Here is a 14,618-nt window from a genome sequence, read left to right on the forward strand (position 1 = left end):
TTGGGAATGACATTGTTCAATTTTAGACCTGTTCTTATTTTAATATATTGATGTCGCAGTGCAAGGGGGAGTAGCCAAACTGAGCTGAAAAGAAAGGGGAGCTGCAAAGAGGGAGGGGAGGGAAGGAGGGGGTTGCAGGGAAGGAAGGAGAACAAGGGGAGGAGGAGAAGAACAAGGGGAGGGGAATAATAATGGGGAGGACGAGGAGGGAACACAAACTGGAAGGAGAGCACGGGAAAAGATATAACTTCGACAAACACAGCAGGGCAAGAGAGTGTAAGAAAGTACAGGAAAAAGGAACAACAGATGGCCGATGCAGAGGCAAATGCACAAAAACAAAAAAAAGAAAACCGACCGAGAGAAGCATGTAGCACCAGGGGCACCACCCAGGCGCCCCATCCCGCCACCCCCCCAAGTTCCCACCCAGTTTTGTTTTGCCTGTTCTGTACGTATTTGTTTTTAGGGGGGGGGGGGGGGGGGGGGGGGGGGGGCATGTATAATGAAATTTCTCTCCATTGCTTCTCTGGATACACACTTCCCCTGTTTTTATTTTCCCACCCCTTGGCTTTTGAGTTATGTAGTGTTTTTGTTATTTCTTTTTGGTTTCTCTGTAACGGTGCATCTGTAAACATACCATGTATAAAACCCACTAAAAACATTCTTAAAAAAAGATTGAGAGCTGCAAATTTGCAGTACATGCATAAAAGTGTTGGATCCATTCATTGAGAGGGATAGGAAAAATTTAACAAATTTTATGTGCATTGAGAGCGTTTCATAAATTACAAGTGCTCTCTCGAGGCCTTGTACAGTTTGTCTACATGAGCTGATAGTAAAGAGGGTTTGCTAATGATTGCACAGAATTCAGTGCTCATCCACAACTCCTCAAACTAAAGCAGTCCTTGCCTGCCTGCAGCAAAACAAGGCAACATTCAGGCTTAGGCTGATAAGTGGCAAGTAATATTCAGGCCACATAAGTGCCAGAACATGATCATCTTCAGCAAGAGAGAATCTAACCATCTCCCTTCAGCATACAACAGAATTCCCATCACTGAATTCCCCACTATCAGCACCCTGGGGGTTTACCACTGACAGAAACATAACCGGATCATCATATAAATACAGTGGCTCCTAAAGCAGGCCAGAGGCTGGGAATTCGGTTCTGAGTAACTCGCCTGACTCCTCAAAACCTGTCCACCATCTACAAGGCACTACTTAGGGGTATGACAGGTCCAGATAAGTGCATCTCTACCTCTCAAGAAACCAGATCTTCCAGGACAAAGCAGCCCACTCGATCAGCGCCAATCCAGTACACGGGGAGAATGTGCAAACTCCACACGGACAGTGGCCCAGAGCCGGGATCGAACCTGGGACCGCGGCGCCGTGAGGCAACAATGCTAACCACTGTGCCATCATGCTGTCCTATAGTTTTTTTTTTTAAAGAGAGGAGCCAGTGTCAGTAAGGTCACTGGCTCGGTAGGTCAACGTTCTGGGTGTGATTTGTACACTTCCAGCAGTTTCTACTTTGATTTCAAGGAGTGATCTGCAGTGTAATGTCTCATTAGCAGATTATACTCGCATAGAAAAGAAACATGCATGCAAAATCACAGCAATGTTGGGATTTATGGAGGTGGTGGGGGTGTGAATGGGGAATACAATTCTCTCTTCTCTCCCCTACCCTACACATTAAGCCAGCTTGACCAGCATACACAGTTATGTTTATTTCTAACTCTTTTAGTCTACAGCTGCATAGTGACAACAGTAGTTGAGAACAGTGTTGCCATGGTAGGGCCAGATGATTTGATTCAATATCATTTATTATTGTCACATGTATTAGTATTCAGTGAAAAGTATTGTTTCTTGCATGCTGAACAAAATGCATACCGTACATAAGGAAGGAGACTGCAGAATATAATGTTACAGTTTATAGCAAGGTGTAGAGAAAAGATCAACTTAATACGAGGTAGGTCCATTCAAAAGTCTGATGGCAGTAGGGAAGAAGCTGGTCTTGAGTCGGTTGGCGCGTGACCTTAAACTTTGGTATCTTTTTCCTGACGGAAGGAGGTGGAAGAAAGTATGTCCGGGGTGCATGGGGTCCTTAATTATGCTGGCTGCCTTTCGGAGGTAGCGGGAATTATAGAGTCAATGGATGGGAGGCTGATTTGCGTGATGGACTGGGCTACATTCACGACCGTTTGTAGTTTCCTACGTCTTGGGTAGAGCAGGCTCCATACCAAGCTGTGATACAACCAGAAAGAATGTTTTCTATGGTGCATCTGTAGAGGGTCTTCTGAGAAAGTAGAGTCGTTGGTGGGCTTTCTTAACTATAGTGTCGGCATGGGGGGACCAAGACAGCTGTTGGTGATCTGTACACCTAAAAACCAGAAGCTCTCGACCTTTTCTACCTCATTCCCATTGATGTAGACAGGGGCATGTTCTCCACTCGCTTCCTGAAATTGATGCTAATCTCCTTTGTTTTTGTTGACATTGAGGGAGAGATTATTGTCGTCGCACCAGCTCACCAGATTCTCTATCTCATTCCTGTACTCTGTCTCGTCATTGTTTGAGATCCGACCCACTACGGTGGTGTCATCAGCAAATTTGAAAATCGAGTTGGAGGTGAATTTGGCCACACAGTATGAGTATTTTTTTTATAAAAATTTTTTTTTTTCCAAATTAAGGGGCACTTTAGCCTGTACCCTGCACATCTTTGGGTTGTGGGGGGTGAGACCCACGCAGACACGGGGAGAGTGTGCAAATCGCACATGGACAGTGACCCAGGGCCAGAATCGAACCCGGGTCCTCAGCGCAGTGAGGCAGCAGTGCTAACCACTGCACCACCGTGCCGCCTGGGCCAGATTAGTACTGAATGTTTCTCATGATCAGCAAGTCACAGACATTCCTTTCCATCAACCCTTAGCACCGCCATCCCTCAACCTGTTGGACAGTGGATTCATTTGATGTCAAATCTACTGAAAACAAGTTTCAAGTGGTTGTATTATGGTGGCACAGTGGGCCAGTGATTATCACTGCAGCCTCACGGCGGCGAGGACCTGGGTTTGATCCCGGCCACAGGTCACTTTTGCACATTCTCCCCGTGTCTGCGTGGGTCTCACTCCCACAACCCAAAAGATGTGCACGGTAGGTAGATTGGCCATGCTAAATTACCCCTGAATTGGTAAAAAAGAAGAATTGGGCACTTTAAATTCAAAGAACGTAGTTGTTTTAATGAAGCAAATAAGACTAAGTCACACAAGATAAGATTTTGTGGGGTCATTTTCGATCTCTTTCAATCAACAGATGACATGGAGAACCATATCCTGGCATTGTGCCAGGTTGACTGACTCCATTCCGGACGGCGGGCGGGAGGCAGCCGCGCAACGGAGGGCTCCCGGTCAGGAACGGCATTTTCGGGGCTTTAAGCCCGCTCCCAGGCTCCACAGACGCATAAAAATCAGGCAGAAGGCACGCAGAAGCCACACAGGAGGCACAGCAGAAGAGGATGTCCAGGATCAGCAAGAAGACGGCTGTTAAAAAGACAGCTACAGGTCAGTCGGGGAGTGGAGAGGTCACCACGGGGTCACCTAGGAAAAAGGAGGCTGGAGCACCAGGGGAGGCCGCATTGCATACGGCTGAAGAAATAACCACGGTGATGGCTGCAGAATTCGAAAGGCAGTTTACAAAACACTTGGAGGCGACGAGGAAGGAGATGAGGGAAGTTTTGAGTGTGCTGGTGGAGGAGGCGATTTCCCCGGTGACGACAGCGGTGGCGGGTGCAGTGGTGGAGGTGCGGGCGCAAGGTGAGGCGCTGAAGGAAGTGGAGGAGACGTTGTTACAGCACGTGATCAACTTACCTCGATGGGGAAGGAGATGCGGAAGGTGATGGAGATTAACAAGGATCTGCGCTACCCTCAAGATTTGGGGGCAGTGGAGGCGACATAGGGGAGAAGTGGGGGGCTCAATGGAGGCTCCGTTAAGGGGGAACCATAGGTTCGTCCCGGGGAACATTGATGGGGGATTTCAGGGTTGGCACAGAGCGGGCATCAGACAGCTGAGGGACCTGTTTATTGATGGGAGGTTTGCGAGCCTGGGGGAGTTGGAGGAGAAATTTGGGCTCCCCCCGGGGAACATGTTCAGGTATCTGCAGGTAAAGGCATTTGCTAGGCGGCAGGTGGAGGGATTCCCTTTGCTTCCCGCGAGGGGGGTGAGCGACAGGGTGCTTTCGGGGGTCTGGGTCGGAGAGGGGAAGATATCTGATATCTACAAGATTATGCAGGAGGCGGAGGAGGCGTCAGTAGAGGAGCTGAAAGCTAAGTGGGAGGGGGAACTGGGGGAACAGATCGAAGACGGGACATGGGCTGATGCCCTGGAGAGGGTTAATTCTTCCTCCTCGTGTGCGCAGCTTAGCCTCATCCAATTCAAGGTGCTGCACCGGGCCCACATGACTGGGACGAGGATGAGTAGGTTCTTTGGGGTGAAGACAGGTGTGTCAGGTGCTCGGGGAGTCCAGCGAACCATGCCCATATGTTCTGGGCATGCCCGGCACTGGAGGAGTTCTGGAAGGGGGTGGCGAGGACGGTGTCGAGGGTGGTGGGCTCCAGGGTCAAGCCAGGATGGGGACTCGCGATTTTTGGGGTTGGGGTGGAGCCGGGAGTGCAGGAGGTGAAAGAGGCCGGTGTGCTGGCTTTTGCGTCCCTAGTAGCCCGGCGAAGGATCTTGCTACAATGGAAGGATGCGAGGCCCCCAAGCGGGGAGACCTGGATCAATGACATGGCGGGTTTCATTAAGCTAGAGAAGGTCAAATTCGCCCTGAGAGGGTCGGTACAAGGGTTCTTTAGGCGGTGGCAACCTTTCCTCGACTTTCTGGCTTAACGATAGGGTACGGAGACAGTAGCAGCAGCAACCCGGGGGACAGGACGATGACTATGTTTGTTTGTTTAATTTAAATTTATTTTTAAGTTCTTTTGTTGTTCATTGGGGTTGGGGGGGATGTGATACATGCGTCGATACGGTCTGGGGGGTGTTACAGTTATTATGGGTTATTTTGTTGCATTTCATTGTTTGTCGTTATGTTTTATATTTTCTGTAAAAAATTCCAATAAACATTATATTAAAAAAAAACAAGGATCTGCGAGGGAAAATGGAAGACCTGGAAAACAGATCCAGGCGACAGAATTTGAGGATTGTGGGGCTGCCCAAAGGAGTGGAAGGACCAAGGCCGACTGAGTATTTTGCCGCTATGTTGGCGAAACTATTGGGGGAGGGGGAGGATCCCTCCCGATATGAACTGGATCGGGCTCATCGGTCGTGGAGGCCTATACCAAAGGAGAGTGAGCTGCCAAGGGTAGTGACTGTGCTTCTGTAGGTACAGGTTGAAGGAGAAGGTTCTGTGCTGGGCCAAGCAGAAGTGGGTGGTGCAGTGGGCTGGAACTGGAATATGTGTATACCAGGACTTTACGGTGGAGCTGGCGAGGAGGCGGGCTGCTTTCAACCGGGTGAAGAGGGCACTGTACATTAGCAAGGTGCAGTGCGGCATTGTATATCCAGTGAAGCTGAGAGTGACTTATAAGCTCAAGGACTTTAATTTTGGAACAGATGAACCAGCGGAGGAGTTTGCAAAGGCAGAAGGACTGTGGCAGAACTGAGAAATTGAGAAATTGCCATGTGCCGATGTAACCTCAGGACTGTATTTTCTTCTTTTTGGTTTCACTGCGTGCGGGTGTGTGGGCTAAAGGAGCCAATGTTGTATATATTTGGACAAGGGAAGTGGGGGGACTTGCACTCGAAGTGAGGGCTCTTTGGGGTGTAGGTGGATATGCGGGGTTTGTGTGCTAAAAGGGGATTCCTGGGTTTTCCTGGGGCCCGGCAAGGGGAAAGGGACCCGGGCGGGGACCTCCGCACCGGCCAGTGAACGGGCGTGAAGTGGGGGTGGGGGGGTGGGTGGGTGGGGGGGGGGGGGGGGATGCGGCCATCGGAGCCTGTTACCGTTTACTGTTTGTGGGTGGAGTGTAAATTTTGGAGGAAAATGTGAAAATGGAGAATAAAAACATTTATATAAAACACAACTCCATTGCAAAAAAAAACTAATGTGCAGATATATACATTTATACATTTCACAGGTGTAGTTAGTTGTAAAGTAGGAAACATGGCACAATACGGCTCCACAAACAACAATGAAATAAATTACAAGATCATCTGTTTGAGGACTGGGACACTGGCAAAACTCTCCTGCCCTTCTTTAATTCATTCCGTTGGATTCCTTTTTTCCCCCACATCCACCTCGAGGGGGCAGACACCTCTGACAGTGCAGCGCCCCCTCAGTGCTGCACTGGAAGGTCAGCCTTGATTTGGTGCGCAGAACACGGAGTTCCATAACCTCTAACTCGGGGGCAGCAGTGGATGATTGAGCCGTGGCTGACGAGTACATATAGCTCGGTTAACTTTTCAGTTGTTCCTGATTAGCTTAATCGGAACAAACAACAGCATTTCCAATGGTATTACAAATTTCCCATTTTATAAAATGGCACAGCAAAACAAGATACTTCTGGAAAAAAATAAATTGGTCAACTCACTCTAAAAGCTGTTCCCTCTTCTATGATGGTGGGAAGTTGCGAAAGGCAAATGTCCACTGCGAGGTCCCAAGCTTGCCTGCAAAGTGATCCACAAATTTGCAATGACTAAATGTATTCATTTTGTTGCTGACCACTCTATTAACACAGACATTGTCATTCCAGCATCTATTCCTAACAGTCCTGAACATGATCAGAAAATGCTCGACAATCTCAGCAGGTCTGACAGCACCTGTGGAGAGAGACAAAGTCTACAAATTAAGGGCCAGATCGTTCAGGAGAGATGTTAGCAAGCACTTCTTCACGCAAAGGGTGGCAGTGGTTTGGAACTCTCTCCCCACAAACAACAGTTGAAGCTAGAACAGTTAAATTTAAATCGGAGATAGATAGATTTTTATTAAATAAAAATATAAAGGGATATGTGCCAAAGGCAGGCAAATGGAGTTAAGCCACAGATCAGCCACGATCTCATTGAATGGCAGGCCAGGCTCAAGGGGCTGAATGGCCTACTCATGTTCCTATGTTCCCAGAAGGGAACTAACGTTTCGAATCTGGATCACTCTTTGCCAAAACTAATGTGAACAGGAGATAGGGTGAGATTTGTACTGCTGTGGAGGGGGGCTGTGGAGCGGTGTGGCTGGGTAGAGGTCAAGCAATGTGGAGATGGAAACAGATGTCGTGAACAAAAGGATAAAGGAAATGTAAATGGGTGTGATCCTGGCTAAGAAGGATGCTGATAGTGGCACATTAAGAGATCAGAATGTGTTAATGGCAGGACAGTAAGCTGTGTGTCAAAGGACAAGTTGGAACAAGGAACAGAAGGCGCTGGTTTTGGAGGGGGGGGGGGGAGAATGAAAACAAATTATTAGAAATAAAGTGGGGTGAAGGTGGAGGAGAGAGTTCACAGTCTGAAGTTGTTGTTGATCTCAATGTTATGTTTGGAAGACTGTAACAAGCCTAATCGGAAGATGAGGTACTGTTCCTCCAGTTGGCATTCAGCTTCACTGGAACATTGCAGCAGGCCAAGGACAGACAAGTGGACATGAGGGCAGGGCGGAGAGTTGAAATGGCAAGCGACTTGCGCTCCCACCCTCACCTTGTCTATGATATCCCACTTCCTTCTCCCTTGACCCCCTTCCCACCCAAATCCATTTCCTGTCTCCATGCTGTCTGACACTGTAAAGGGTTCCAGCTCAAATTCCAGCACTCTTTTTCAAAACGACCGTCATCAACTTTTCATTAAAACCCCATCACCACCGTCCCTCTGTACTTACACCTGTTCCATCCCCAACTTCCCTATCCTCTCCAAAGTCCTTCAGCATATAGCTGCTCCACAAATCCATGCCGATCTTTCCTGCAACTCCACAAAAACATCAGAAACAATAAGAGCTACAAGGTCCCTTGAAACAGTTCCATCGTGCAATAAAAAGTTGATTTTAAACCTTGTATCCTTGACCTCCACTAGTGTAAAAAGATCTTCACATTTGAAACTCTTTCATCAAGTCTCCATCTTATCACACATCCAGTTTGGAAAAGGTGCAATTTCCTCTAACTGAACATTGGGGGGGAAACCAAAGGCACCGTCTCCATATCCTTTTCCGTGTTGGATTAAACCAGACTGTTTGCAATTTCAGCAGCCTATTGAACCTATATGCAAAACCGTACAGTTTAAGTTAGAATGCTATTTGCAGTATTAGGTTCCACACAGTGGGAAGGGTTGAGGCTGTAGAGGGGTTACAAGACAGATTGACCAGGATACTGCCTGGTGCAACCAAGCTTGGTCAAGAAACTTACTATCCCCTTCTTTGGCCCATCATCTAGTTTTGCTGATTACATTTCTGCAAAGCTCCAAGTGACTCTTTTCCACATTACCAGGAATTATGTAAATGCAGCAAGTGCTTACATTTCAAACGGCTGAGCAGAAAGAGTCGAAATCACGATAGCAATTTATCTTGTAAAACAATTAGAAAGGTAAAGCTAAATGATCAAGGAGCGGGGTGTTATGGTTGCTATTTACAAACATTTCACATCTAAAATTTTATTTCACGTTAACATTTGTCAGGATGTGGTTCCGTAAGTGCTATGTATCTTTCAATACTTTATCTGCATGGGAAAATTTCTATGTAAAGCTCCTCAGCTTTGGTGCTATTGATGAATCAGATCTCCACTTCATCTGGTATCAACCATACTTCCAGCAATGCTTACTAACAACATTCAACAGGAAAGCCTGGCTGACTTTCCGATGTCTAAACCAAGGGCAAAGAAATTAACTACGGCGTACCCCGACTACTTCTCTGGCCTAGCTCAGCTAACCAGCAAAGAGCCGAATCCCAAGCCTTGCGTCTTCCTAATTGTACGGCTCATTACCTCCACCTGTAGGGAGTCAGCCTTTCATTTTAGAGGCCAATGTGATTGGGATCAAACGAAGATTATACTGTATGAAAAATTAAAGGCACAATTCAAATTCAAGTAATGAGGGAAATTGAAATTTTCTCTGCATCAACAATATCAGCAGCTAAAGTATCTCAATTAAAAATCAGAAGTCAGTAAAGCCTTTTTTTTCTTTAAATTTGTTGATCCAAACTATAAAAGGTATATTTTTTAACAAATGACATTTAGTATTCCCAATTAACCTACACCCAGGAAAATTGAATAGAAGCAAATTAATTGTTACAAACACGAAGTTAGCCAATACATTTCAAAATGTGTTCCATACAACAGGACAAACAGTTCTTCCTTTTGTTTACTACAGTACTTGGGTATAGGGTTTTTAACTGTGTGGGACAAGTACACACGTAAACCCTCAAGAACCAACAATTTCTGTGCATGATTGTTGCTTGCTGATGTTGCAGGCATCAAATCGCAGTTACTTCAAACAGGTCATGCGTGCCTTGAATGCCAATAGGAGACGCCACATGACACTGAATGACAAAAAACAATTTGAGATTTGTGTTTGCAGATTTATGTCACATATCCATCTGGTCTTTTCCATTAAGTTCTTCAAATGCAAGCAAAATGAAATACGAGGACTAGAAGCCTTCAACATGAAAGGACTACTAACAATTCTAAGGAAATTTTAATGTCAATTCTTAGAAGGAGAAAAATGGATTTTGCGTGGATTAGAAAGCGATGGCGTGGAATTAATTTTTTTCAGTGTATGATTTTTAAATGAGGTGCATACAGCTGCACATAGATTTGGAATTATGGCATAACAGTTTTGTTTAGCATGGTATGCTCTGAAAATCCTATTTAATTTGGGATTTAAATATATCCAGAGCATCATATAATCAGTCAACAAATTTCTCGCAAGCACAGTTTTCTAAGCCTTTGATATATTCAATTATTACTGCTAAAATGTTCTCACGACCAGAACTGCTGAGGTTTCGAGCAAACGAGGTGCCCATGCAGCCTATCATCTCTGCTGGCTCTTCATCAGAGTAATCTAAAACAAACATTATTGCTATGCTCTCTCCCAAAGGTCTTGCATCTTTCTCTCCTTCAAATTTTCATCGACATTGCCCTCAAAAAGGTGCCATCATTTTAACCTCAGGTATTTTCGATGGCAAATTGTTCCTTACTTAAAGACGCTGGGCAAAAACTGTATTGCCTCTCCTCACTGCGATCAATTCAAATTGATAAATAAGCCCTTGCTGTTGACTCAATTAGACAAAGATAATTCTCTATTTACCCCCCTCAGTTTAAACTTTAAACATTTCCATTAAATGTCCTCTTAGCACTTGCTGCTCCAGAGAAACAACTTGTGCAACTTCTCATAAGTATAGTGTCTCACCCCTAGGATCGCCCTGGTGAATCTTCACTCTAAATCTTTTATGGTTCTAATGTCCTTTTTCTAACCAAGAGTCCAAAACTGCCTCATCCACTAACTGGGTCATAACCATTCCCCTTGCAAAATTATAATCTTGCTGTTGTTGTACTCCACAGCTCCATTTCAAAAATTTTAAATACTTTTGTTTTTTTCTGTAGCTTTAACTACCCTGCATTCATATTTTCAAAGTATTCGATTCCCTGGGTTCCAATCTATCTTCCCTAACACCTCATCTTGCATGATCCTATGAACCCAAGAGCTATGCTGACAGCAGCACAACTCTTGGTAGAGGCACCAAAGGAGACAAATCGCAAGGTAGGTGACAGAACCAAGGCAGTCATTGATGTCCCTGGCAGAAGGTTGCGAGTCAGGCTAATGACTTGTTCACATGAATATACCTTCCATCACAGTAGCAATCCAGTGATAAAATAAATTGAAAACCATCCAAAGACAAGATTGTTACACAGTTGCAAATGTAAATATCAACACTGAAGAACCACAATCTGCTGGATCCAGGTCAAGATACTTTAATGGCGCCTTGCGCTGGATGGGTAGCAGTGGAATAAATGGGGTGCCTCGTGCCACGGTGCACAGCAAATTCTAACAAACTATACTTCTGTGCCCTTCAGCACGTTTCAACTGAGTTCATACTTTCATTTTCCTCCACAAACATACAACCTCGCACTTATCTGGATTAAATGCAACTAAAGTGTCTCCTTCACCAGTCCTCTTTGCTGTTTGCCAAGTACCCTTACTTTTGTGCCTCAGCAAATTTTGATACAAGCAAGAATTTCCACCTGGCAAGCTTGATATATTTGAAGAAACCAAGTACTATTTAAAGGCAGAAAGCTGGCCACCAGCTGTACCCTGGATTTTAATCAATTTTATATAGATGGATTTAAATCCTTCTCACTGGCTGTTGCTAGTGTGCAAAATGAGAGAAAAGGAGGTCAAAATCAGTTTGGCTTGAAGCGGTTTCAGAAGTAGTAGTATGTGAAGCTGTAGAGTATTTATGTTCCAGGATAGCGATTTAAATTCCATTTTCTACAGGAAAGGGAAACACTAAAGGTCAGAAAGTGATGTTGGGGCATAAGATGAAAGGATTTGTGTAATTGACTTGGGGGAGTGATCAGGGAAGATCGTCAAGGAGGTCACCAATTACTCCAGTGGCTACAAAGGGGTAGATTCAGCAGTAATGGGAGTAAGGGTAAAGGCAGAGGGTCGGCAGCATTATAGAGCTGGAAGGAAGCACTGTCGTGATGGACAGGATATGAAGTCTGAAGCTCAATTATGGGTTATGCAGAATATTGAGGCTGCATGCAGCGAAGGAGAGTATACAGGGTTAACACTTGTCAGAGTTAAACTACCAAATGGTTACATTTTAAGATCGATTCCCCACCTCGTTCCCCTTCAGCTTCTTCTGTTCAACAGTCCCTAGCCTATTGCTGAAACTCTCCGTTCAAATTGGGGCGACTCCCGAAGCTCCCTCCCGGTTGCGAGCATTTGATTAGCAGCCATCGCATTGAGTCACCTCCAACACCGTTAGCACATATCTTGAACCCGTTTAATTGCTGCATCTGCTTAAATTTTATACCATACAAATGGCGTACAAATTAGCCAATCTCATCTTGGGCAGAAGGTTTAGCTAACATTTGGCTTTATGAAGAGTTACCACGAACTCACCACATAGCGTGCATGTATGTTGGAGGCAGCCGAGGACTACTGACAGGAGTGCAGTTGTACGACCTCATGATCCTTTCCGCTAAAAGAAAGTTGCGGAATAAACTGGCAACCAGCAAGTCCTGCCTGAACAATTTTTGGAAGAGATCTGTGGAAAATAATGTCAATTGCATAATTATACAAATGTTAATGTAAAATAGGCTTACCTAAATGTTTAGACCAGGCAACAATGAGCTTTGTCTATCGTGAAACTGCAAAAACTGAATTGTATAACAAATCCATAAGACGGGTTAAAGGCCGTAGGCCAAACAAATCCACAGGGATACTACTTGATCAATTTTGAGATTTAACTATACCATTTCTTTTTAGGGTGCCTGGAAAAGTTTATCAAACAATTTAAACTGCATGAGAGAATGCAGCACACTGACTTTCTGAAAATTAATTGTACAGCTCGAGTGGCATAGCCTTCAATTTAATTTGACAAAAGGCCAAATGACGACACCTAGAGCGATGTAAACACTGAAGAAACAAAGAATATGTCTGTTAGTTTGTGCATTGTTTGTGACGTTCAACCATAAGGCACGGTAGCCAAGTGGTTAGCACTCTTGCTTCACAGCACCAGGGTCCCAGGTTCAATTTGCGGCTTGGGTCACAGTCTGTGCGCAGTCTGCACGGTCTCCCCATGTCTACGTGGGTTTCCCCCGGGTGCTCCACTTTCCTCCCACAAGTCCCAAAAGACGCGCTTGTTAGGTGAATTGGACATTCTGAATTCTCCCTCAGTGTACCCGAACAGGCACCGGAGTGTGGCGACTCAGGGATTTTCACAGTAACTTCATTGCAGTGTTAATGTAGGCCTACTTGTGACACTAATAAACATTATATACGATTGAGGGTGAGCTGAAATTAACTCTCAACTTACAAAACAACCATAATGGATATCAGCAATAAGCAGATATTTGCCAGAATTCTCACTTGAGCAAATCCAATGTGGATCTGAATTAATGCGCGATTCATGTCGTCCCTGCTGTGAGATAGGGCGATCCCATCATGAGAGATAGGAGGAGAGGTGAAGGAAAACTGTAACCATACTGAGGGTACAAGCAGTCCAAGTTCTGTCAAATCTCTTTGTATAGTAGCGGCATTGGCAAGGAACCATAAGCAGATGATTTATCTGGCCCACTACAGATTACAATAGATTTCTTCTTACCTCTTGGCAATACATTCCAAGCTATGGTGTCTGTTATGGCTGTAAAAATCCAATTGAGTTCTCCGAGGGGAGTTCGCCGGTCATTAAGTCTTCCTGGAATTCTGCATTTAAAAAGAAAATTGACAGGAATTAAGAGTATAACAGGAAAGTTAAGAAATGCTTCCCTCTCTATATGTCAGATGAAAATAGACGTGCAGCAGGTAACCTGGTGAGTTATATCACTCCACCTGTAACTTTAATCGTGGGCCCAAGAGTTAAAAATCTAGACAAGAGCCTAAATCAAAATCAAAGACACAAGGGATATTTCACTCATGTACAACTATTAATGCTATTTCTATACTTCTAACCTGTTTAGCACATTATTAGAATGTTTCAAAAAGTCCCAACGCCTCCATTATGTGAAGAAATTAAAAAATTGATTACCTTGGCATGCAAAGGAAAGAAAAAATCGAATCACATTTACTGGAAAGAATGTGAAGAGTTACCCGAGTTCTGTACAAACAGAAGTGTTTTTTTGAAAGGAGAGGGATAACAGAGGATTGTTTACTAAAATCTAGTACTCTGCAGTAGTCAAAGCCTTAGGCTGGCATTTGCTTTCTTAAACTGAGAAGTGTGGAGAGATAAAGCAAAGTAAACAGATGTTTAAAGGTTATCCCCCTGTATGGGTTATTGTATATAGAGCCGTGCAAGATCACGAGGCTTAATATTCCATCCCCAGTCAGTGCGATGGTGGTCAATCGCACCCAGCTGGCACAAGTGGTTTGAGTCAGCTTAGAAGGGGGTTAAAAAGATAGTTAGGCAGGCGCTCTGATGAGTACCCAGCGATCTTTGCTGGAAACACCAGTCAGGCGAGGGCAACATTGCTCATCTTCTCAAGGTGACTTGCCACAGGACATAAACCAATCCTACATTCACAATGTACCCAAGGGCCAACATCACAACAGAACTGTACTCCAAAGAGTTCCATTAGCAATAGCGTGAGAGAGAGTGCCGTATCTCCTCTTCTTTGGTCTAGAGCACTCAGGTCTGTTGCCACACACTGATAATTATATTGGTTGAAATGTGCTAACTCAGCACGGACCGAAAGAACTGACGTGCACAGTTTCTTTCTTGCCCCATCACAGGATCAGTATTTTGAATGGTTGTCCAGCAACTATATCGCTGCAGTCACATCAAATGCCTGCAGTGCAGCAACACTGCATTGCCTTCCTCTCTTCCAAATCAAAAGCTACATCTTGGGAGCAGTACCACCAGGACTTGTGTGTCATTATATGGCAATGTTACTAACAGACAGCAATAAAGCCACTACTTGCAGTAATATTTATTAAACCTTCGCACA

The 14,618-nt window shown here is 44.9% G+C and overlaps 1 protein-coding gene across 1 annotated transcript in view; it reads right to left on the minus strand.

Moving 5' to 3' along the window:
* Window positions 1-14,618, minus strand: part of rptor (regulatory associated protein of MTOR, complex 1) — a 415,805-nt gene that overhangs the window by 180,199 nt on the left and 220,988 nt on the right. Inside the window, exons 8-10 of the mRNA XM_038778271.1 lie at window positions 13,280-13,380; window positions 12,076-12,220; window positions 6,570-6,645 (exon numbers count right to left, since the gene is read on the minus strand). Of these exons, the coding sequence (XP_038634199.1) occupies window positions 6,570-6,645; window positions 12,076-12,220; window positions 13,280-13,380 (322 nt within the window). The remainder of the gene's footprint in view (window positions 1-6,569; window positions 6,646-12,075; window positions 12,221-13,279; window positions 13,381-14,618) is intronic.

This window comes from Scyliorhinus canicula, chromosome 18, assembly GCF_902713615.1.
Source record: "Scyliorhinus canicula chromosome 18, sScyCan1.1, whole genome shotgun sequence".
Lineage (NCBI taxonomy): Eukaryota > Metazoa > Chordata > Chondrichthyes > Carcharhiniformes > Scyliorhinidae > Scyliorhinus > Scyliorhinus canicula.